We start from the raw sequence: 24,456 nt of genomic DNA, 5'->3' as shown, positions 1-24,456 counted from the left end.
TGAGGTGCTATCGGTGAATTAAAGATTGTTTATTCGTGGGAGGAAACCGGAGAACCCGGAGAGTACCCACACGTGCGAGGGGAAGCACTCTTTCCTACACAGATTGAACAGGTTTGGGACACATTCGCATTGCCACCTCCTGCTGGTAAGCAGAGGTATGTCTCCTCGATGCCCACGGGAAGTGAGTTTCACATCACTTCTATGCATAGCCAACACCACCCAGCAAAACTTCCAGAATAAAAACGTGCAATTAAATGCAACAATTGCTGTACAAACATGCCTAATTCTCATCTTTTTACAGCTCTGATCCAGTGGTGTTTAAATCTATTCATTCGGCGAGGAAAAGTTATTCATAAACAACTGAGGATCCGTTTCGTCGTGAATAGTAGGACTCATCAGCAAAGTATATTCACCAATGGGTGGGCTTTACCTAGTCGGATGGGAACGCTATAGTTGTATTTGTATGTCTTTGCAATGATTTGTTTACTTCTCTTGTACGTTGCATGGCTATCGTGTTTTTGTATTGTTTGTTGTTGTAACGTTCTTACCCCGTGCCCCTACTGGGCCATCTGTGATAAAGAGCTTCATAGCTCATCGGATTCCTCCTGCAGTATAAATACAGATTCTGATTGTGTGTGTTGAGACCCTCGTTATGTATTTGAGCTGGGGGGGGGGGTACCAGAGTGGTCCCCGGGGGGAGGGAGGGTGGTAGAGTGGTCCCCGGGGGTAGGGCGTGGGGCAGAGTGGTCCCCGGGGGGAGGGAGTGGGGCAGAGTGGTCCCCGGGGGTAGGGAGTGGGGCAGAGTGGTCCCCAGGGGTAGGGAGTGGGGCAGAGTGGTCCCCAGGGGGAGGGAGTGGGGCAGAGTGGTCCCCGGGGGTAGGGAGTGGGGCAGAGTGGTCCCCAGGGGGAGGGAGTGGGGCAGAGTGGTCCCCGGGGGTAGGTAGTGGGGCAGAGTGGCCCCCACGCCCCCCAGTGGCAAAGAGTCTCACTGCCAGTGGGCGGGGAGAGAGGGCCCCGGGGTATTTCCTTCCCCATGAGACACAATAACAACGCGAATCGATAATCCGATTTCCAACCGCGCACGATTAACCCCCTTGACTTCAGCGTTAGGAGTGGGAATTGACGAATCGATTCTATCGCGGCTCGCCCCGCGCACCATGAGTCAATCACTTACGAGGCCGAATCGCACAACAACGATTCTCGCGTCGCGATTCCGTAGCTTTGCGTAGGCCAGCAGGGAGAATCGATTCGCTGCCCATCCTGTCAGGCTCCATTTGCCGGGGCGTCACTGCGCGCATGCGCAGTGTGACCCGCATGACGTCACGGGGAGAGGTGAGGACGAGGAGACGAGAGGTGAGCGAGTGTGAGTTGGTGAGTGTGAGTTGGTGAGTGTGAGTTGGTGAGTGTGAGTCTGTGAGTTGATGAGTGTGAGTTGGTGAGTTTGTGTGGCTGTGTGAGTGTGTGAGTGTGTGAGTTGGTGAGTGTGAGTTGGTGAGTTTGTGTGGCTGTGTGAGTGTGTGAGTTGGTGAGTGTGAGTTGGTGAGTTTGTGTGGCTGTGTGAGTCTGTGAGTTGGTGAGTGTGAGTTGGTGAGTTTGTGTGGCTGTGTGAGTGTGTGAGTTGGTGAGTGTGAGTTGGTGAGTTTGTGTGGCTGTGTGAGTGTGAGTCTGTGAGTTGGTGAGTTTGTGTGGCTGTGTGAGTGTGTGAGTTGGTGAGTGTGAGTTGGTGAGTTTGTGTGGCTGTGTGAGTCTGTGAGTTTGTGTGGCTGTGTAAGTGTGAGTTGGTGAGTGTGAGTTGGTGAGTTTGTGTGGCTGTGTGAGTGTGAGTCTGTGAGTTGGTGAGTTTGTGTGGCTGTGTGAGTGTGAGTCTGTGAATTGGTGAGTTGGTGAGTCTGAGTGGGTGTGAGTTGGTGAGTGTGAGTCTGTGTCGGTGAGTGTGAGTCTGAGTGGGTGTGCGTCTGTGTCGGTGTGAGTCTGTCGGTGAGTGTGAGTCTGAGTGCGTGTGAGTTGGTGAGTGTGAGTTTGTGTGGCTGTGTGTGAGTGTGTGTGAGTCTGTGTCGGTGAGTGTGAGTCTGTGTCGGTGAGTGTGAGTCTGTGTGGGTGTGAGTTGGTAAGTGTGAGTCTGTGAGTTCGTGAGTTTGTGTGGCTGTGTGAGTGTGTGAGTTGGTGAGTGTGTGAGTTGGTGAGTGTGAGTCTGAGGGGTGTGCGTCTGTGTGGGTGTGAGTTGGTGAGTGTGAGTCTGTGTGGGTGAGTGTGAGTCTGAGTGGGTGTGAGTTGGTGAGTGTGAGTCTGTGTGGGTGAGTGTGAGTCTGAGTGGGTGTGCGTCTGTGTGGGTGTGAGTCTGTCGGTGAGTGTGAGTCTGAGTGGGTGTGAGTTAGTGAGTGTGAGTTTGTGTGGCTGTGTGTGAGTCTGTGTGAGTCTGTGTCGGTGAGTGTGAGTCTGTGTGGGTGTGAGTGTGAGTTGGTAAGTGTGAGTCTGTGTGGGTGTGAGTTGGTGAGTGTGAGTCTGAGTGGGTGTGAGTTGGTGAGTGTGAGTCTGTGTGGGTGAGTGTGAGCCTGTGTGGATGAATTTTGAGTGCGAGTGAGTCTGAGTGTTGGGGAGAGTGTGAGTGACACAGTGTATGTCTGTGTGGGTGAGTGTAGTGTGCTTATGACTAGCTCCGGTTTGACAGCAGGTCTCACTCCGCCTTAGTCGAGGCCGGCATCTTTCATTGGCTGCATAATGCTGTGTGGAAGCTACCTGGTCTGTCACTCCACACAGAGCTTTGGGTTTTCTCGGCCACAGTCACAGTCATGCCATCCCTTCTCTATGCTTGTGAAACGTGGACCTCTTTAGTAGAATATCTGTGCCGGTTAGAAACATTCAGGCAGGCCTGTCTACGATCCATCCTGGGTTTAACCAGGCTGGATTGTGTGAGGAGCTCACACATCCTTGAAGGATCTGGACACATTCCCGTCGGTGAGTTCCTCCAGCAGGCGAGGCTGTGCTGGGTAGGTCACGTAGCCCGCATGTTCAAGCAGCTTCTGTTTGGCTGGATAAGAGGGCGCTTTAACGGGCACGACACAGGATGGATTAGAGATGGACTGATGTCGTGCGGGAGCTGAGTGGACTTGCCGACGACCGGGACCAACGGTGTCAAGATCGGCCTCTGTGGAGGAGGCTCGTGAAGGACGCTGCTACTTGGCAATTGGAGGCAGTCGCCCTCCAACAACAACGATGAGCGCAGCGCCGGGTGGCTAAAATAGAGCAAGTTGGCACAGGAGGGGCCACAGGTGGTGCATCGGCCAGTCATCTCAGTCAGTCAACTCATGGTACCTGGGTCTGTCCCGTGACCTGTCAGCGAGCCTTCGACACTTCACGTGGCCTTGAAGTGCACCTGGCCTGGCACAGGCACCGTGGTGATGTCACCGCCACTTTATGGCAAATGGCGGGTGTTGTTGTGAGTGTGAGTCTGTTCATAAGTGTGAGTGACTGTTGGAGAGTGTTGAGGAGTGTGAGTCATGAGTGAGTGTTGCGCTGTGTGAGTGTTTTGGCGTGTGAGTGAGTGTAAGTGTGGTGGGTGAGAATGTGTGGGTGAGTGTTGAGTGTTTCTGCCAGATCGTCATACTGTATACCCATTCAATGACAGGTCAGATGAGATTGTTTTAAGCAGATTCATGGTTTCACTATGGGTCAGTATTTAACTGTTAAATATGAAGGGACGAACTTTGGATCTGTCAGTCGTTTATGATATAGTTGAATGTGTTTGTATTAGTTGATCGTGACTTGTGTGAATTCAATCAAGAATTGTATTCAAGTCGGTGGCGATAGTGAAGGATCTGCACAGTGGGCAACTAAATGTCGATTTAGCGAGCGATTTGAATGAATTTGATGCACGAAGTCTACCATTGTCTGCAAAGGAGTGGGTTATGTTGTGAGAGGAAGATAATGAAGAGAATACAACTTTATGGGAGACAAAATAGTCTTGCGGAACACCATGGTGAATGACGAATGTATCAGACTGGCCACAATAAGATAATTTACTGCTGAATATATTGACGCATCAGACTGCTAAAAACATGAGCTTGTAGATTCCAGTGTATGCCAAATGAAGATTGCTTGGCAAGTAGTGTGGGATGCCAGCCACGATCCGATGCTTTGCAAATGCCAAGGGCTGTGATCATAGACTCTTCTCAAACGTTCAAAACTTCAACTCTCCAAACATGAGTTATGCAAATTGACGGGCCACCGGTGGATCATGCTTGACGGAACTCATGTCGATGATCACGAAGACATGATGCTGTCTGCAAGTGTTGTAGGAGCTGATTGTTGATTATAGAGTAATGAAGTGAAGGTGATGGGATGAAAGTTGCTCATACAAGATGGGGGTCACCGTTGTTCGGGTCGGGCAGAACCTGGGCTTATTTTTAAGTTGTTGGTAGTTTATGAGATCCTGTAGCGCAGCGGTTCTGAACCGGGAGTACGCGGACCCCAGGGGGTACGTGAGGTGATTTCTAAATGTGTGAAATGATATCATACATGAGAGTCAATGGTAAATAATGATGTATGAATCTGCCAATATATTAAATAACTCCGATAACATTTACATCCATATGGTAACCTAGAACGATATAAAATACCTTTATAAACTCATTGATCGCAAACAATGTGGTAACTCCAAGAGCAGCCAGCGAGCGTGAACACATCATGTCACGCATGCAGAGCGTCCATTGATTTTTGTTTTATTCGCTTGTAGTGACGTGATAATTAGGATAATACCTCACAAAATGGCCAATTGGTTAAAATACTAATGTTCATTATTCATGCATCTATTTTTCAGAACCATTTTGGGTCCAGGCAAGGGAGGGTACTACTCTGTTGAAACCAAATTCAACAAGGTGGTTGCAGGAGTAGCTAAAGAAGGTTACGAGAACCACTGCTGTAGAGCCTAAAAAGAGCTGTCAAGTTCTGGAGCTCACAATCCAAATCACAAGACATGGTTTGCCATCAAAACCACGAAACTCGGAGGTTATACGTTTGGACAGTTAGCCGATGTACATCATGCGCAGGTGAATTGTATTTACTTTAATACACAACCGTTGTAAGGAATCGCTGCAGGTGGAACGTTACATTGTCATCAGGGGTCGAATTATCCGACAAAAAAATATGATCCACAGAGATTGGCCTTGTATTTTTTGCGTGAAGAATTTTAGATGCAGATTAATTACACATCGGTGAAAATATAAGATTGTTCAGGTCTGAGACAGCATCTGGTGTGCGACTAGCACAATAAGCCAATTGTTCAAGGTTGCGGAACAATTGGTTAACTGTGCTGGTGGTCTGCGGATATGTTGCAGATATTACGAGAAAAAATACATTTAGTTTGTACTGCCCGTTGTACTTATGTTTATAAAAACAAGTCAATCGACTTATGGATTTTTTAAAACAGATGTTGGGCAGCACTTTTGGAGTCGTTTTAATGTTCAAAAATATGTTGTTCGTGAATGGTGGTCTGTCAGAATTGTTTTGAAGCTGGACTATGGTTCCACCGATCCAGGAATGTCGAGAACCACTCCTGCAAATCGCATAAACAGACCGTAAACCAACCCCTGTGAAGCAACTGCATAACCCCCTCCACACACAGACCCCATAAACCATTTAGAGCGCCACTCCAGAACCCCTATAACACAGCTCTTCGTGTCAGAGCTCTACCCAGCGCCTGCTCTCCGCCCCAACAAGTTCATGAGAGGCTCTCACCTGAGCACACACCCTCCCCCCTGCGGTTCCCCCAACCCACACTGACGGGACCCGGATCCCATCTGTGTGTCCAGAGTATTTCCATGTTATCCCCTTGGGGACCCCGAGAAGTCGGGGAGATCCCAGCACCAAACAGAATATCGGTGTCTCCCTGCGCACACAAGAGCGGGGTGGAGCTCTTTAGCGTCGGTGGCTCTGGATGTATATATGTTAAAATTATTTCACACCGTATGTAGTCAATCGTGCTAATCGGAGGTGCGGTGGAAGGACAACAAACTAAACACTCAAACCAGTTATAAAGAAGTGAGTTTTCAAGATTTAACAGTGCAAAGCTCCGGTGGTGTCCTAATATCAGAAGGAAGAGCATTCTAGAAAAGCATCTGAAAGCGCCGCGCGATGCAGTGAATGTCTTTGTTCCATGGTTAGCCAAAAGCCTCTGCGAGGATAACTGGAGTTCACGTGAAATCATGGAGATTGCAGATTTCTATGTCATGACCAATCAATCCACAGCCTAATAAATATACATGTAGATTTGACGTTTTCGTGACTGCAGGGATCCATACTCTTTGGTTCTTTCGGTAAAGTCACGTAGGTATAAAATAAATTAAATCAGGACGTTTCGGGCGCAACACAAGTGTCCGTCATCAGATGGGACAACCACAGCAAGAAACAGTTGCTGAAGTGGGCAGCAGAGGTGCTTGTATCAAGAGGCTATATAGGTAGGAAGGTTAGCGACTCGATTAGCTGCGCCTTTTTGTCCCGCTGTCTGTTAAAAGCTCTAACAGATATGTGGAAACCCTCCCCATAGAGGCGGTTAAATCTAGATTTGAAGCTTGATTTATTTTATTTTATACCTACGTGACTTTACCGAAAGAACCAAAGAGTATGGATCCCTGCAGTCATGAAAACTTCAAATCTAGATTGAACCGCCTATACGGGGAGGGTTTCCACATATCTGTTAGAGCTTTTAACAGAGAGCGGGACAAGAAGGCGCAGATAATTGAGTCGCTAACCTTCCTACCTATATAGCCTCTTGATACAAGCACCTCTGTTGCCCACTTCAGCAATTGTTTCTTGCTGTGGTTGTCCCACCTGATGACGAACGCTTGTGTTGCGCCCGAAACGTGGTGATTTAATTTATTTTATACCTACGTGACTTTACCGAAAGAACCAAAGAGTATAAATATACATGTATATCATTATTCACTTTGATACAAGATTAACCATCCCTGGTTTATGAATTTATAGACACTCCACCGATTTCTCATGGCCGTGTTTCTCAATTGGTGATTTAATATTGCAGAAGCGGATTGCCCCGTACCTTACAGAGGGAAGGATTTAATGAGATTAATGGGAGACGTGTCGAGGCTTTCAAATCAAATTCGTTTTCTCTGATTTCTCCAGATTATTTACAAGCGTATCTGGGCATGGATCGCCCTGTACATCTTGCTGAGCATAGTAGAGATACTTAACGTGTTGGCACGACTTTTTTTTATTACCATGCTTGTTTACCCAGGAAAGCCTTGGCCGAGTTTCACCTTTTTTTTCGAGAACGTCCGGCTCGGTTTTGGCAGTCGGAGGCGACGTTTGCTACGTGCTTCCCAATGAAGGAGTTTGCGAGTCATTTTTCAAATTCTGACCATGACACCAGCACACGATGGCCCACTTACTCGTCTCTTGAATGACGCCACGGGCTCATTAACATCCACTGTGTAGTTGAAGGTGTGCAGTATTTTATTGCTAATGCACCCGCAGCGTTAACCAAGGCAGCCAGTTGGACACAAAACTCCAGCAACCTCTGCAACAAGTGGTTGACACGTTACCACAGGGCCGACATCATGGAGAGAATTGCATGTTTATGGAAGAAATATCAGCTTCAATATTGTTTTCTGCAGAATACAATATTCAACTGCACACAGAGGCCGTGTCAGTTGATTAACCTTTATGTAAACCATATCGAACTTGCTCCAGGAAGTTATGGAGGGAGAGGCGATTGGCACGGCGGGACAAGATGATGCTTTTAAGAATTTCTGTGAGGAGTGAGGAGATTGAAGATGTTGACACTGCCTTGCAGGGTTCCGAGGAGCCCGCACATGTTTTTTTTTAATGTTGATTGACATTTAATAAAAATGTGGATTCAATATTGGCTTTTTCCAGGAGTGGGCCCAGAAAGAAAAAAAGAGCGTGCTTCTTGAACCCGGGCGCGTTGCGAACCGCCGAGGATGAGCACGGCGCAGCTGAACGGCCACCCTGGGGGGGCCGACGATGATGACGCGGTGGCCGGGGAGGGCGAGGGACACCGTGAGATGGCCGTAGACTGCCCTGCGGAGTTGGGGCCGCGCACCCACGCGGTGCAGCAGAGCTTCCGCTCGCTGCAGCTGGAGCGCATCAAGCAGCAGCAGGACGACATGCGCCGGTAACGAGGGTGGCAGCGGTGGCGGGCACAGTGGTTAACGCTCGTGCCTCCATGGCAAGGAGGGCCTGGGTTAGATTCCTGATTGGGGCACCTCTCTGCATGACATTTTGTATGTTCTTTCTCCCCTCGTTCTGCATGGTGTCCTGTGGGTTCTCCGGTTTGCTGTTATAGCTTAAAAAAAACACGATGTAACTGGTGTTGGCCAAACGTCCCAATGCTGAAATATTACCTGCAGATTTCTGCCTTGTGATTACACACATTGCAGGATTGCCCCCTTACTTACTGCTAAACCTGACAGGACCCTCCAAAAAAATGTCTTGAGGCTCGATTTCCTGGGTTGACAAGCGGAATAATAATAACATGTTACATTTAACCACCAGGGGGGCAGTAGTTTGCCGTCAGTGCAGTAGGGCAGAGGGGTTTCCAAAGTTTTGGACTCGCGACCCACCTGAGTTGCAACATCATTTTCTGGGATCCATGCCCAGTGAGACGGTGGTGTGAAAAACATTGGCAGCTGCTGGTGACTTCTCAGTGACAGGAGGCACGAATACAAACCCTAGCCAAGAAATGGGGTAAACCTGCACATTCATGAAGGCCTGTGCCAGAGGAGCCTAGCTTTGTATGAAGGTTTTAGAGTGCAGCTCACAGAGTGTGATAATGCAGCTCACAGGGTGGTGGTATTGCAGTGCACCTCACAGACACACAGATGTAAATATACTCACATACAAGACATGGAGATGTCACCACAGCGCTTGTGCCAGGCTAGGTGCACTTTGAGGCGACGTGAAGTGTCAAAGACTCGCTGACAGGAGGTCACAGGTCACACCCAGTTGCCAATGGTTGGCTGAGATGACTGGTAGAGATGCACCACCTGTGCTCTCCAATGACACACACAGATTCACACACACACGGAGACACAGAGACACGAACACACAGACACGAATTGCAGTGCAAGATGACTCGGCACCCGGCCTGCACGCAAGCGGGCATTGGGTTTTCCAGGAGGGCGCGATGACTGCCGCATGCTATCCCGGAGTTGAGTCATTTATTTAACGACGCGAATGTGTGCGCATGTGCGGCGACAGTCGGCGTGAGGAAGAGGAGCGGAAGCTGCGGGAATTGGACATCAATGCCTCGATCCGTTTAAAGCATCTGGCACAAGTTCCGCCCAAGATCGGCATCGACAACCCCAACTTCGACCAGGAGGAGGAAGGCGTTGTCCTCTCCACCTCTGCTGGTTGGAATGCGGCTCACATCCTAGGTGGGTGCAGCTAACAGTTCCGGATGATATCATGGGACCTTTTTGCTTGTACCAAAGTATGAAAAATAAGAATAGGTTTGACCCTTTCTGGCAATAAAACAGGTGTTAATTCTGCATTAACCACACGTACTTGTGGTGAACATGCAAACAAAAGAAAGCTGTTTCTGGTGTAGGCCGATCAGTTTCAAATACAATGTATATATTATAAGAGCATGTTTGTTTGCATGTTGTTTGCATGTGCACCACAATTGCTTGTGGTTAATGCAGAGTTGATTTCTTGAAAAAGGTATCTGTTTGGTGTTTGAACATCTTCAGGCCTGTTTTATTGGTAAAAACCTTTTCATAGTTTCCGGATGACTCGCCGTGGTCCATCGCCGGTGTTGATATTTCTGTCACCCACTTTTGCCACGAGTGGTTTTTAAAGGGAATTGGCCTGGGCCATACTTTGTAACGGGAAGTGATTTTTATTCAGGATTGATTTATGTGAGTGCACTGTTTTACATATCTTCTGTAACGTGGTTGTTTATTTGGTTCTGATTTCTATTGGGTTGATTTTCGTACTTGCTGTTGTATATTAGGGCTTTTATCATTTTGGTCACCTGGGTCAATCTCGTACATGTGAACATCATTGTTTGTTGAGTTTTCACTGGTTAAATAAAGGAAACTGAAAACATTATTATTATGCATGTTTACCCAGGAAAGCCTCGTGACTTTTCTTCAAGAGGGTCCAGGAGAAGTATTCACAGTTTGGGGGAACTGATTGCTGTGCATACCCCAATCGAGTAATTTGCCGTGATATTTAATCTTTTTTGGCAAACTTGGTCGATGACGCCCGGCACACAATGGCCTACTCATGTAGAACGACATCACAGGATCTTTTAACGCGTGGATTTTTTCCCCCCCACATTTATTAACATGCATTTAAGTGTATTTGGCTGCTATAAATTTCCAAATGATTAGCCGCTTCGTTGAGCTATCATTTGTTGCCAGGTTGCTTCTGGAAAAATAACTATATAGCTCAGTGGGCCTTAGCTGGTAAAATAAAACTAGTTTAGTTTAACAGCCACACTGAAACAGGCGGCACGTACGTTTTCAGTTTAATCCACCCACAATATTAACTTGGGCTGCCTGCTGGAGTCGAACCACTTGGCCTCCTGCAACAAGTGGAAAAATGCGCTCCGCCCCCCCACCAAACATACGCTTGCACGCTGTTCTCCCAGATTTGGACGAGCTGCAGACGTCGGTGCAGCTGATGCAGAACCTCTTGAAGGACAACCAAAGTGCGCAGGACCTGGACGTGCTCAGCCAGCTGCTGCAGTCGGCCGACTTCCGCAAAGCGCTGAGCATCCACAACGCGGTGGCCTTCTACATGAAGCGGCCCAGCCCGCCCTTCCCCCGCTGTGGAAACGCCCAGCAGATCGCCCAAGACGTGAGTTGGATCTGTATAAACAACGCGCTCCTGCCGTACGTAGTCTTCTCCTCCTCCCACCCTTTCAGAAAAGCTCTTCCTCATGAGTACAATAATAGACAGATATATTGGCACGTTCTAAAAGCGCAAGACCAGCGCGAAGGAAGGCGCTTTGTTTCGCAGGCAGTTTGTGCTAGTATAGCATTAGGGGGCGATGTTGCCGTGTGTAATCCAAATTTAGTCGTGTGCAGTAAATCATCCTAATTTGGACCCTGACGCCGGCACTCAGTGACCTCATTTGGAATGATGCCGTGGTGATCTTTATCGTGCACTGTAAAGCAGACGGCACGGAGAATGTTACAGTTAATACATCTGCAGTAATGACCGGGGGGGCCTGCCAAATTCGAACTGCAAATCCTGTCCAACAGGCGGCAAACATGATACAGCTGCACCTCGTAGCTGCCTCCGTGGTCTCCAGGACAATCAAAACAAAGTGCAATCTGGTTTCCGCCAAGACTTTTGTGGATGCAGATCTCCTTTGTGCGGTCAATGACCTCCTCTCCTCTGGCCATGGATCCTGCCCACTCCCAAGTTCTCCTGATCTCGCTGCTGCTTTTACACACCTGAAGATTTCCAAGACTTTATAACACATGAAATAAAACAATAATTCACATCATTGTGACGACGATAATAAAAAATGGAAAGCCGGACAGTGGTGGCGCACGCCTGTAGTCCAGCACTATGGAGGCAGCGAGGGTTAGTGGATAACACAAATGTTGTGAAACTCCCTTCCCATGTGCATTGAAGTGCCATACCCTGGTTTTCCAGGAGATGGCGATACAGCAAATGTGGATTTGACTTATTCCGTTTGTATGGGAGTCTTGCCTACTCGCATACGTGGGAAGTATGCACTTATTAATTGGCTTAAAACATCTTAATACATGGAAGAATGCACGGCTTGGCCAATTGTTATCACCAGTTCACCACATGGTTGCTGCCTTCCTGCTTGCCTCTGGTTCCAGGCACCTCTTGAGTCGTTCTCTCTATTCGAGAGCGAGTGAATATTGTATGGCAGACGGCGTGTTGCAAGTTGACATTACGTAAAAATACAATCAGGCTAATTGCCATTCTGGGAGTGTCTACTTTTAGCAGCATTGATTCAATACAAGCAATCTTTGTACTCGGTTTTGGAATTCAGTGTCAGCAGTGTCAGCAGCGTCAGGCTTCCTTGAGCCGATGCAAGTGAACTATCAGATGTTTATAGACAAGGACCCCCTCTATTAAATGTGGGTCCTAGTGTAATGCAAAACTCTGTAATGTGCAAGACAAAAATATAATCACTCACGTCGCCGGAGACTCCAACGTACAAGACTTCGTAGGTTTCTCCAGTACTTCGTCTCTCCGGCTTCTCCGCTGATCTCTCAAACCGCTCCTTCTACATCATCTCTCGTGCCGTCGTCACAGTGACCGGCCAAACCAAGGTCATGTGACTGGTCTTCCTTTCGTAATGGAGATATTCGTCGATCCCAACTTCCACATTTTTTGGCAGTGACACAAACACTTAAACTGTTTTAAACTAAACCACTCCTGATCGTTGGCACATTCTGCAGCATACCACAAGCATTGTCCTTTATGGTCGTTGATAAGATTTGAAGTAAAAAAAATCTAATCTTATATTCTTTGGTTCTTTCGGTAATGTCACGTGGATAGAAAAATAATAATACAAATTAAAATAAAGTGAATAAAAATATCACAACGTTTCGATGGCAATACAAGCAGTCTTCATCAGGAAAAGGGTTAACCTCTAAAGGCAAACTATTTATAAAGATTTAGAGATGGGCACAGCCCACGTGTATCAGCAGCACCAGCAGCATGGGTGGGGCAGCAATGCCAATGCAGCAGCAATGCCAATGCAGCAAAGGGCCACCAGGAAATCACAGCACCCCGCTCCACACAACACACTGCTGACGGTGGAGGTTGATTGACAAGAAAACACAAGTCAAGTCATGACCCACAGTTTGCCTTCAGAGGCTAACCCATTTTCCTGATGATGACCGCTTGTGTTGCGATTGAAACGTCGTGATATTTGTTTATTACTTTTTATTTTTTTCTGTCTACGTGACTTTACCAAAATAACCAAAAAATAAGAATTCCTGCAGTCATGAAAGTTTTAAGTCAACATTTAAAATCTAATCTTTTTTAAATTATTTGGAATTGTATACAGTTATTCCTCGTTTAACGCCGCATATGAATTCCCCAAAAAGTGGTGCGTTAATTGAAAATGCATTTGGCGAAAACTATTTCCCCATAAGAAATAATGTAAAAGGTGGGGGTTGGGTTCCACACCAGAATTTTATAAGGGTCACTTTAAAAAAATGCTGTGTGGGTGAGGGAAAGAGGGGGGGAGAGAGAGAGGATCGTGATAACACATTCCTGCTGAGAGAGCTGGTAGGAACGTTGGGTTGCTCGGTCAATGGCTAGGCTCAACGGCGGCGTGGTGTATTCCGCAAATATGCCCGACTGTGAGGGCGGGCACAAGCCGGCGTGAGTAGGTTAAACGTTGAGTTTTATAAGGGCACCACGGGGTGACCAGCTCCTCCCCACCCAGCCTCACCCCTCCCAGCCTCCACCCAGCCCCACCCTCCCCACCCAGCCCCTCCCCACCCTCCTCACCCAGCCCCTCCCCACCCTCCCCTCCCCACCCAGCCCCACCCTCCCCACCCAGCCCCTCCCCACCCTCCCCTCTCCACCCCGCCCCACCCCTCCCATTTTTGGATGCACGACAGACGGACGGACACAATAATCCCCTGTGGGCTTGTGTAACCAGGATGTTCCTACCAGTATTACATGTAACAATTATAATTTCTAAAAATTAAGATTCTTAAGATATTTTAAAAATAACAATGCAACAAAATTTCACTTATCTGAGGCGGTGGTGGTTGTTGCTTGTTCTTGTGGAGATGAGTTGGGGTGGAGGGGCGAGTGGTGGCATTACACTGCGTGTGCTACATCATTCTGTGCATCTATTCCAGAGTTCCCATACCGCTGAGCCACGCAGCTCAAGAAAGTAGTTCGTCATTGACCGCTCCGAAACCGAGTTCTAACAGACGCGCGATACAGTGGACGTGCTTTACAACGGACACGCGTTCCGCGTTGTCACAAAAGTCTTCCCCGAATAGAAAACGTGTTGCGTGAAAACGCGTTAAGCGAGGACCCATTGTGTTTGTTATTGTGCGCTCTGAAATATTTGGAATTGTTACTGCATTAAGTCAAGAAATATCTTAAGTCTCTGCTCTCCAGTTGCCTGGGTGAAAAGTAGGGCTGTGTCCTTGGCCAATCCTGGCCCAGCCTGGCTCACAAACTCAATAAACAATAGAGAAAGCTGTGCGGCGGCGTGCACTGTGTGTCCTCACACCGACTAATGTCCGCGTGATTACGAGTGCACTAATGATCATATTACGTAATAATGTGATTTTAAAAACAAATCACTTCATCCCCATAGGTTTGTGTGCATATCGACGCATTTGTGTGACCTCCCCTGCCTTGGGGAGACTGGTTAGGCGTCGTGGTGACAAAGAACATTGCCAGTGAGGATGTCGGCCGTGTGGACGTGTCTCATCCAGTGCTTGTTACCTTAGCAGGACCAAACGCAAGCTAACAATATGTGAGTGCATGCGGTGGCACTATGTGTGGTGTTTATATGTGGTGTCACTGTTGTATTGTATGTGCTGTGTCACTGTGGTGTATATGTGTGGTATATATGTGATGTTTGTGTGGTGTCACTGTTGTATTTTATGTGTGGTGTCACTGTCTGTTGTATTGTATGTGTAGTGACTGAATTCCACTGTGTGGTACCGGACTTGCGAGGCCACGGCGGATAATATGTTGTCATTATGTGCTGCCCGGTTACTGGGCGTAGTACCAGCCCTAGCGGGGCTTGGGTGAACGCTGGTCAGCGCAGAGGCATCACATACAGTGTGCGGTGTGGGCTCCCGGTGAGGGAGCGAGAGGGAGTGTCAGCCAGCCAGGGTTACGTTGGGGCTTGATACGCCGGTTGACCTGCCTACACGTGACCGCATGATATTGGAGGGGGGCCACCGATGGACGGGGGCCGCTGGGTGGTCACGTGGTATAGAAGAGCTCTCGGGAGCCTTCGGGAAAGGGCTCGAGAGATCGAGAAGGTGGGCGGGGCGAGAGGCGGAGCCAGCTACAGCCCGGGCCGATATCACGGGGGCCCCGTGTGGGGCTCGGGGTTCTTCGTGTTGCTGGTGATGAAGATCCATGTCAGGTTGAAGAAACCTCTAGCCACGCAGTCCGGGACCCAGCTCGTGGTCCGGACCGGGATAGAGGGACCGTGTCTAGTTCTGCCGTAGCATGGTTAGATGGGTGTTCAACACCCGAGTGTAGGTTACGTTATGTTGTGTTGAGTTGATGTAATAAATAGTGTTGCTCCCAAGGCAACGTCTGCGACTCAGTTGGACTCACTACATATGTCGTGTCACTGTGTTGTGTATGTGTGTTGTCACTGTGTGGTCTGTGTGTGTTATGTGTGGTCTCACTGTCTTTGTGTGTATTTGTGTGGTGTTTGTATGGGGTATGTGTGATGTCACTATGTGTAGTCCCTGTGCGGCATCACTGTGTGTGGTATGTGTGGTCTCACTCTGTGGTCTGTGTGTTTATACTGGTAGGAACCTCCTGGTTACACCAGCCCATAGGGGATTATTGTGTTCGTCCGTCCGTCGTGCATCCAAAAATGGGAGGGGTGGAGCTGGGTGGAGAGGGAAGGGTGGGGAGGGGCTGGGTGGGGAGGGAGGGGCTGGGTGGGGAGGGGCCGCTTGGGGAGGGGCTTGTCACCCCGTGGTGCCCGTATAAAACTCAACGTTTAACCTACTCACGCCGGCTTGTGCCCGCCCTCAGAATCGGACATATTTGCGGAATACACCACGCCACCGTTGACCCTGACCGTTGACCGAGCAACTCAACGTTCCTACCAGCTCCCTCCGCAGGAATGTGTTTAAATCCCTCCGACCGAATGCCCACTCAGCAGTAAAAAGACTGGTGTGCCACAGTCGATCAGTACATAAGTGTATGGTGGGGTAAACTGTGGGTCCACCCACCTCTTCCAAGGTCTCTTTGATCTTTTTCAAATGAAGGCCCATCATGCTGTAGTGGTGTGAGGCCCACCTACATTACCTGTTGTTCTGAGTGCACATCAAATAATGATAACATTTAAGAACTTCTTGTCTCACAAAGATTTGTGTTTTTGTCTTTCACTAGGTCAGAAATCACCTGAACACATCCCATCAGAAGGAGGGACATGAGCTGCGGTCCTTGCTGGGAGGAAGTGACTTCCAGGTACACACAAAGACAAAGATCCCCCGCATATCCTGAACATATTGTTCGGGCTTGTGCTGTTAACGAGCACCTATGAAGGTCGCACCGCACGCAAGGGGGTGGGTGACCAGCACCACGCCCGATCGCCTTTGTCTCCCCAGTGGCGATGTGTACACACTGCACCAGATACTAATTTGAGGCTGAGTCGACCTAGGGGAGGCCCAGGACCGGTTCAGATAATCGTCACTGGTGTTGGCCGTTAGCAGGAATTTAAACCGGGTTGCTCGCATGCACACACACGCCCTGTCAGGTTATTCAGACAGCCGTGGCACACCGCGGTGCCTTGAGCACTGGATGATGTGGGCTGGAACATCTGTACTGTTTGTGCCTCGTGTTTTACCTCCATCATAGCAAAGGAACCCATTCCCACAGCGTTTTCAAAACTATCTCAGCTCCCTCCACTGGCTTCCCATCGCCACAGAAAGTTCATCTGTAAGATCGCCTGCCTATGCCACCGTGCCTCTACTTTCAGTCATCCACTGCATCTCTCCTCGCTCCTGTCACCCTGCACTGCAGCTCACGGTAGAACTGTCAGCAGCAGCAGTGCTACTCGCCACCTCCTCCTCGTCTTTACAATAGGCGCCAGGACCGTCACTGTTGGCCGTCGTTCCTCCATAGCAGACCCCTCCATCTGGAACGTGGCTACTATATCCCCCTGTACATTCACAGCAGCAGCAGCAGCGATCAGTCTACACCGAGCTTTAAGAGACACTTAAAGGCCCCGTCTCTTTCCCCCGGCTTGTGAGCGACACCGAGCCCGCCTCCGCTTCTCATGGTCACGTTTGTGGAACAAAATATTGTGCTCATTAGAAATTATGTTTTCGTTATTATCATTGTCATCATCTCCATGATGTGATTGCACCACGAGGCGCTGCGTGTTTGGTTGCGCAGGCCATGCTGTTTGTGCACGACGCAGTGGCCCAGCGGGAGATGTCCACCGAGGCGACGCTGGCGGGCGAGTGGACAAAGCGGCTGTCCCAGCACGGGGAGGAGACGGTGCGCGTGGTGCGCATAGACAAGGCGCGCGACGTGCCGCTGGTACGTGCACGTGGCCGGGTATGGCCCTCCTCCAATCAGGCCATGCTCCGATCTATAAAGCGGCCAGGGTGGTGTCGCTGTGGAAACACTCGTGCTCCACAGCAAGAAGTTCCTGGGTTCGATTCCAGTCTCAGGCACCTTTCTCTGGCTGAGTTGCTTGTTCTCCCCCTGTTCTGCAGAGTGAGTGAGGAATTTGTATGTTCTTCCCCTAGTCAGCAACGTGAGTGAGGAGTTTGTTCATCCCCTGTTCTGCAGCGTGAGTGAGGAGGTTGTATGTTCTTCCCCTGTCTTTCATGGGTTTCCTCCGGGTTCTCAGGTTTCTTCGCATAACACAGTTGATATTTGCCAAAACATGCCAATTCTGAAAAAAAAATCGGTTACTAAATTTGGATGACAATGTTGCCGCCTGCAGCGGAAACATGGCAGGACCTTCATGAAAGAGAGTTGAGATTCGGCCTTTACTCTTGCTGGGTAACCGAGTGTAATGAATAAAAAATACAATTGCCCTGTCCACTTAGCTATCCACTTAACTCTTTCCCATTCCGATGACGGATGTATACGTCAAAAGGTTTTCTTCCAATTCTGTTCCGATGACGTACTTGTACTCTTTGGTTCTTTCGGAGTCACGTTGGTATAAAAATAAAAAAAAAATAACTTTATTTTTATTTTTATACCTACGTGACTTTACCGAAAGAACCAAAGAGTATGGATCCCTGCAGTCACGACAACTTCAAATCTAGACGTACTTGTACTTCATCGGAAATAGATAAAATAACTTAATCGGTACCGAGGCTCCCACAAGGCCATACAGGAGGGCGTGTGGCACAGTTTGGCGCCAGCTGTGGTCATGTCGCTTTGGTCCTCTGCGATGAGTACAATGTCTTTAAAAACAGAGGTGCTTTTGCGCCTCTCTAAATAAAATGAACGCTAATCGCTTGCGCGTTCCGAGATTCAGCAGTGAATGGGACCCCCACCCTGGAACTTGCAGGTGTCTCGGAACGGGAAAGGGTTCACATTTTGCTCGCAGCAAATATTCTTCAGAGCACTTTACATGCGATGAGCGGCTTGTATCAACATCTCATCTTAACACACTTGAAAAGGGGACCCCCCTGGTGGCAGCTGTCCCTGTGCGATACTGGGTGACTCAGCACCCCGGCCTGCGAGCGGGGCGGTAGTCTGCTCGTAGGGGTGGGGGGGGGCACGACGTTGCCGCACGTGACCCTAAATGAGCGGCGGTGGCCCTGGTGGACGCAGGGGGCGACGGTGCGGAACGACGGGGAGTCCGTGGTGATCAGCCGTGTGGTGCGCGGGGGCGCAGCAGAGAAGAGCGGCCTCCTGCACGAGGGAGACGAGATCCTGGAGATCAACAACATCCCCATGCGGGGCAAGGACGTGAACGAGGTGTTTGACCTGCTGGTAATTCACCCGCCTCTCTCCACTGCGCAGCGTTTGTCTCACGGGCAAGAGGTGCCGCATCGACGGGTGGGCGTGAGGGCGTTGTCAAAGCCAAAGTGGTCTCCTGTTGAAATGAACTTCGAACCATTGGTGCTCATCTCCTGTTTACAGCCCTGGATATTCTACATTCTTATGGTGGGGAATAGTCTACCCTTTACTTCCCACAAAGTGGTCATCAATATTATCGATCCTGGGAGGGATGATAGGCTGAGTCAATCCCCAACCAGGATTTGAACTCACGACATTTAAATTTGAGCCGCCCGCTCTACCTCTGAGTCATCTGGCAGGAATTGTTGCTTAATGAGTAATAAGTAGGGTTTTGTGGGTAGGTTTTGTGGATGGGGTTTTGTGGGTAGGATTTTGTCGGGTAGGGTTTGAAAAACCGTGGTTGGGGAATGTGTCTTTTGTTATCTGGACAACTATCTGATGAGGTATTTTGAGCAGAGCTGGGATCCCCAGCTCAGTACCCAAGTGTGTTTAACCTGGGCAGGAAGGGTGATGCACCCGGGGTGTGGGGGGGGGGGCGGTGAGTCCTGTGCCAGCGGCGTGCTGTGCCAGCGGCGTGCTGCGCATGGCCACGCTGAGGAGCAGCGTCACTCGCGTCGAGACAATGGTGGAGGGTGGCTCCAAAGCGGTGTACTTGTCCTCCGCAGGCCGAAATGCACGGAGTTCTGACGTTCGTCATCATCCCGACTCGTTTCCACAAAGCTACACAACCCAAAGAAACTGTGGTGAGCATCGTTTCATTACTTTTTCACGAGCACATGAACACATTGCAAAACATCGGAGCTATTGTGTTATCCAAAAGTCTCTCTTGGTTTTGTTTGGTATGTTGGTTATGTTTTACTATTCTGGAATGTTTGGCGCTCGTTTGCTCGGTATGTTTGAAAATCGGCATGAATATATGGCCGGTGCTGGTTTGGTACAGGTTCAGTCTTGGCTCAATATTGGCAACCATGTATGTTTGGTGGTGGTGGTTGTTGCCGGCATGCCTGCCAAATGTTAGTTTAATACTGGCATGCTTGCATGTTTGGTGTTGGCTTGGTATTGGTATGCATGTATGTTTGGTGTTCGTTCAAAATTGGCATGCATGTGTGTTTGGTGTTGGTTTGGCAGTGGCATGCATTAATGTTCGCTGTCGGTTTTGTACTTGTATGTGTTCTCTGTATTGGCTTCGTATTGGTATGCACGTGTGTCCAGTGATGATGAGGTTTCGTGTCGGCATGTTCGCATGCCAGTGTTTGGGATTGGACCGTATGTTTGGTCTTGGATTTGTTACGAGCATGTGTGCACCATGCTGTTTTTGGCATTGGTATGCTCGATGTTGGTTTGGTAATCGTACGATTGTAAGTTCGGTGTTTGTTTCGTGCTGGTACCGCATGCGCAATGTTGGTTTGACACTGCATGCATGTTCGGATGTTGGTATGGCGTTGGTATGTGTGTATGCTGGGCACTAATTTGTTATTGCTATGTACTCCGGACATTGGTATGTGTGCTCGGGACTAGTGTGGTATTGGTTCGTATGTTTGGTGTTCGTTGGGTTTTTCCATTTGTGCCACTGGCCCGAATCCTGGGGGTGCGTTCAAGTGGGCAAGAGCGCTCTGCCCTGGCACCACGAGGTGGGAGGTGCCTCTTATTGAATGGCGTGTGAGGAGGGTGCTTTTGTTTTTTTTATTTAAATGGGGGAGGAAGCCACGCATTCTTTGCGAGACGGCTTAACCGAGATGGACGCATGCTAAAAATGAATTAGCATGGACGCCCGCTGCATTGGTCGTGAATGTCTGCCATCTTGATACAGTCTGACATGGTGCCCACCTCATGCTCGGTGAGGCAGCTCCCCTCAGATGCCGCACCCTGGGCTAACAGCTCGTCCAATAGAAAAGCGCTTTGCCCATTGAACGCACCCCAGGTGAAAATGGAAGAAGCTCTTATCTGTTTCAATATTACCTCCTCGTCACTGTCAGAATTTACGTTGCCTTTTCAGTGTTTCTGCATGATGCTTAATTTTTTAAAGTTTAAGTTTAAACAGTCACATGACAAAGAGCTACGCTTTCCAAACTTGTAGCACCATCTCATCACCCTTCAACAAATGTCTGGTGGTTTTATGGCCAAGTGCGAATTTTTAAACGATGAACGCTAGCTGATGTGTGCAAACATCACAGCGATACACTCCGCTACTCCTGAAGTGGTTATCTGGCTTAACCACCTGAATGTGAAATTTTAGTTGTTGCTCTGCATCTACATTAGCTAATAAAAATAACTTTGGGAAATCTCACAATGCTCTTTTATGCCAACGAGTTGCATTGAAATGTAAACTTATCTTCTGGCTACCAACTACATAACCTCTCTGTGGCAGCCTTGGGCAGAAGGACCTTATTACAGTCGCCCCATGTGCACCTGCGCTTCCGTGTCTGTTGTTTTACTATGAAACTGAGAACCCGACTTACGGTTGCCATACTGTTTCACTCCACTAATTGTAAGGGTCAGTGCCCGTAGCCCTCATTTTGAATGACGGAGGATAGAATGCGCCAAAGAGGATGACACTTTGGGAGAGGCAGCGATGAAATGGGACAGGTGCAGGAGTGGGGGATGGATCGTGGTGGCACGGTGAGAGATGGTGATGGCGTGGGGAGGCCTTCATCCAGCAGGGAATAGGCAATGGCTGACTGTTTTTGTGCTCTTCGCATTCGTAATGTTACATTTATAACGGGCGTAGTTTTTGCTCGCTCTCACAGAGAGAGAGAGAGAATTATTCAGAGGCTTGGTAAGCCACGCATGAGCGGGAAGGCAGTTGAACCTGGTGCCAACAATTGCCCAAGCTCTGCCATCCTATATTGTGATCTTTGGACAAGTCCATTCGTGAGTGTTCTATACTTATGGGAGGAAACCAAAGTACCCGGAGAAAACCCACGCACGCGAGGGTGGCCTTCACTCAATCTCTGTCCGGAGGGAATAACGATGGAAATCAACCCACTTGCTGTACTGCCGTATCCTGATGAGGGGCAAGAAATAGCAACCTCGAGACCTACGAGTAGGGAGGGAGTTTTTGACGAATGCGCGCGTGATCCACCAACCCTCGCTTGCAACACAGGAGCGCGGCATGACCAACCTGCGCCCAAAAATTTGTTTGGGTGTGCCGCCGTGTCCGCTCAGGTGCACATGAAGGCCCTGTTTGACTACGACCCGCTGGACGACCCCTACATCCCGTGCCGCGAGCTGGGCCTGTCCTTCCAGAAGGGCGACGTGCTACACATCATGAGCCAGGAGGACCCCAACTGGTGGCAGGCGTTCCGCGAGGGTGAGGAGGTGAACCAGCCACTGGCCGGCCTCGTACCAGGTAATGGCACCTTTCCCTCCACGGGTTCGCAGCACCGACCGCTTAGGGGTCCCGCTCGTTTGGGTGGTCTGTGTGGCCGGGTTTCTCGAGGCCACGTTCCAGAAAGGCTCTGTCCACCCGTCTGACATCCGTATGTCAGACAGATGGACAAAGCCCAACTCATTAATGTTTACAACCTTAATTGGACAGCAATAAATGAGAGCATTTACTATTAAACTTTGTATTCGTGTCCGACCGGATAACCGAATGAGTGGGTACATTATTCAACAATAATAAATAAACAAGTAATATTTAAAAAAAACTTTTTTTAAAAACACGCTTTATTGAAATGTACCGTACTAGTAATGGAAAAACTCCACAACTCCAGGAAGTGGCCCCGAAACTTGCCATAACGTAAGGTTACATTTATAACGGGCGTAGTTAACAGCCAACGTCAGTTGAGCATGGACAATTAGACCCAAGCTGAAACATACATATAAAAAAAGAATGTTACATTTTTTTTAATGATATAAAATAGTGCTGTCATCTGTATGACATAAGTATACCAAGCTTGCAGTCGATACCACATTGGGAAGTGGGTAAAATTGAGTTACAAGATTTGAGGATATAACAGACAGAGTGAGTTCATTAAAAGCGTGTAAAAATGTGCTGTTTGTTGCATTAAACGTAACGTGTTGAGCTTTTAACTTAGAAAGGAAGCTAGCGGCCATGCTGTTTGATTTGCCGGCGTGGCAGTTGAAGCAACGGGGCAAGCTTATCAACTCCCACACCCCTCCCCCCACCGTCTCTCCACCCAGCAGCAGTATAAATGCTTACACCACAGTCGATCGACAGGTCGTGTGGTGGAGTAAAGTGTGGGTACTTCTCTTTCCTACTAAGAATCCACTGGAATCGATGACCAGTTCCTGACTTTTGGAACTGGTAATATCAGTGAACAAGCCCAGTTTATGATCCATATTTATTTCTGGGTTAGGGCCACTACATAGTGGCTTCATATCAAAATTTTTGCCATTAACCCTCCACCATAACATGGAACTTCGACTGGCCTCACCCAAATTCACATGTGGATCACGTTGGTGGTGGCTACGAAAGCCTACGTTTTGAGTGAACCCGATATTTATCATTCATATTGTAGGCTTGAATTTCATGCAGCCGCCCCTGGTGCCTTAGCCATGGATCTTCTATGTAACTCCCTCTGTGATTTTGCACCACTGCCAACCCCAGCTTGAGCTGGACAGCTGCAAAAAGAGCTTCGTAGCTCTTCAGGCTCTTCCAGCTTCAATCAAATGTCTGTGACTGTGTCTACATGTCTGTGTGTGTGTGTGCAGTAGTGTAGTGGTTGGCGCGCTGCGCTACCAAATTGGCGACCCGGGTCGATTCCCACTCATGGTCACCACCAGTGAGAATTATTTGAACCGGTCCTGGGCCTCCCCTAAGTCAACTCGGCGTCAAATGAGTACCTGGTGCGGTGTGTAAACATTGCCACTTGGAAGTCAAAGGCGGCCAGGAGTGGTGCTGGCCACCCACCCCCTCGTGTGCCGTGCCGGCCTTCATAGGTGCTCGCGAACAGCACTTGCCCCATCAGTCTGTTAAGGCTATAAGGGAGATCTTTGTCTTGTGCGATTGTGTGGATGATTCGTAGGGAAAAGCTTCCAACAGCAACGGGAGGTCATGAAGCAGACGGTGGAGGAGGATGACAATATGGAGAAGTCGGGTGAGCGAGCAAGGAGACAGTGGCCCCTTCTCTTCACTCGATCACTCATCCCTGTTAGCCGCGCTCTGTACGCGTCCCCAGACGGGAGAGGCAGCCTCGATCCTTCGCTCCGTCGTCACCGCGTCTCCACTGCGCAGCACCTGCCACCTCACGCAGTTTTCATGGCTTTTTAAAGCGCGCGGCGAACGCGACACGCACGCGCAGTCTCTCGGGGTGCGTGTGGAGAGCCGGGCACCAATGAGTCATGCTCTCCTGTGCTGCACATTCCCTGCAGGAAAGCTGTGGTGCGCCAAGAAGAACAAGAAGAAGAGGAAGAAGCTTTACGGTACGGCATGGCACATGGTGCTCACGGGGCCAAGCCTCGCTCATCGTCTTTCACCCGGCGGCAGCGTAGCGGCGGCGCAGTGGGGTGACACTCGTGCCATCTCGCAGAAACAGCGGCCTGCGTTCGATTGCCGACTGGGGCACCCTGCTGTGTGGAGTTTGCTTGTTCTCCTCCTGTTCTGCAGAGTGAGGGAGGGAGTGAGATTGAGTGAAAAAATGGGCGCCTTGGTGGCGAGATGTTATTTCCCTACCCTGGTATGCAGGAGGTTTTGGATTTGATCTCGACCCTGTCGATGCCTGTATATGTGGGGTTTGCGTGTCTCTCTCACCGTGGTTGCCTGGATTTTTCTCCGGGTCCTCCAGTTTTTCCTCCCAA

General features: G+C 49.2%; 1 protein-coding gene across 1 annotated transcript in view; it reads left to right on the top strand.

Annotated features, from left to right (window-relative positions):
- The first annotated feature begins 1,250 nt into the window (after nucleotides 1-1,250).
- PALS1 (protein associated with LIN7 1, MAGUK p55 family member) overlaps nucleotides 1,251-24,456 on the top strand; it is a 38,437-nt gene continuing 15,231 nt past the window's right edge. The window contains exons 1-11 of the mRNA XM_032962555.2: nucleotides 1,251-1,353; nucleotides 7,891-8,149; nucleotides 9,235-9,410; nucleotides 10,631-10,839; nucleotides 16,096-16,173; nucleotides 17,104-17,250; nucleotides 18,505-18,666; nucleotides 19,359-19,436; nucleotides 21,859-22,042; nucleotides 23,685-23,756; nucleotides 24,031-24,081. Coding sequence (XP_032818446.1) covers nucleotides 7,956-8,149; nucleotides 9,235-9,410; nucleotides 10,631-10,839; nucleotides 16,096-16,173; nucleotides 17,104-17,250; nucleotides 18,505-18,666; nucleotides 19,359-19,436; nucleotides 21,859-22,042; nucleotides 23,685-23,756; nucleotides 24,031-24,081 — 1,351 coding nt within the window. The 5' untranslated portion in view covers nucleotides 1,251-1,353; nucleotides 7,891-7,955. The remainder of the gene's footprint in view (nucleotides 1,354-7,890; nucleotides 8,150-9,234; nucleotides 9,411-10,630; nucleotides 10,840-16,095; nucleotides 16,174-17,103; nucleotides 17,251-18,504; nucleotides 18,667-19,358; nucleotides 19,437-21,858; nucleotides 22,043-23,684; nucleotides 23,757-24,030; nucleotides 24,082-24,456) is intronic.

The sequence above is a fragment of the Petromyzon marinus genome, chromosome 29 (genome assembly GCF_048934315.1).
Source record: "Petromyzon marinus isolate PM22_M1 ecotype Great Lakes invasive population chromosome 29, UKy_Petmar_22M1.pri1.0, whole genome shotgun sequence".
Taxonomy (NCBI): Eukaryota; Metazoa; Chordata; class Hyperoartia; order Petromyzontiformes; family Petromyzontidae; genus Petromyzon; species Petromyzon marinus.
This window is presented reverse-complemented; position numbering and strand designations above follow the sequence as displayed.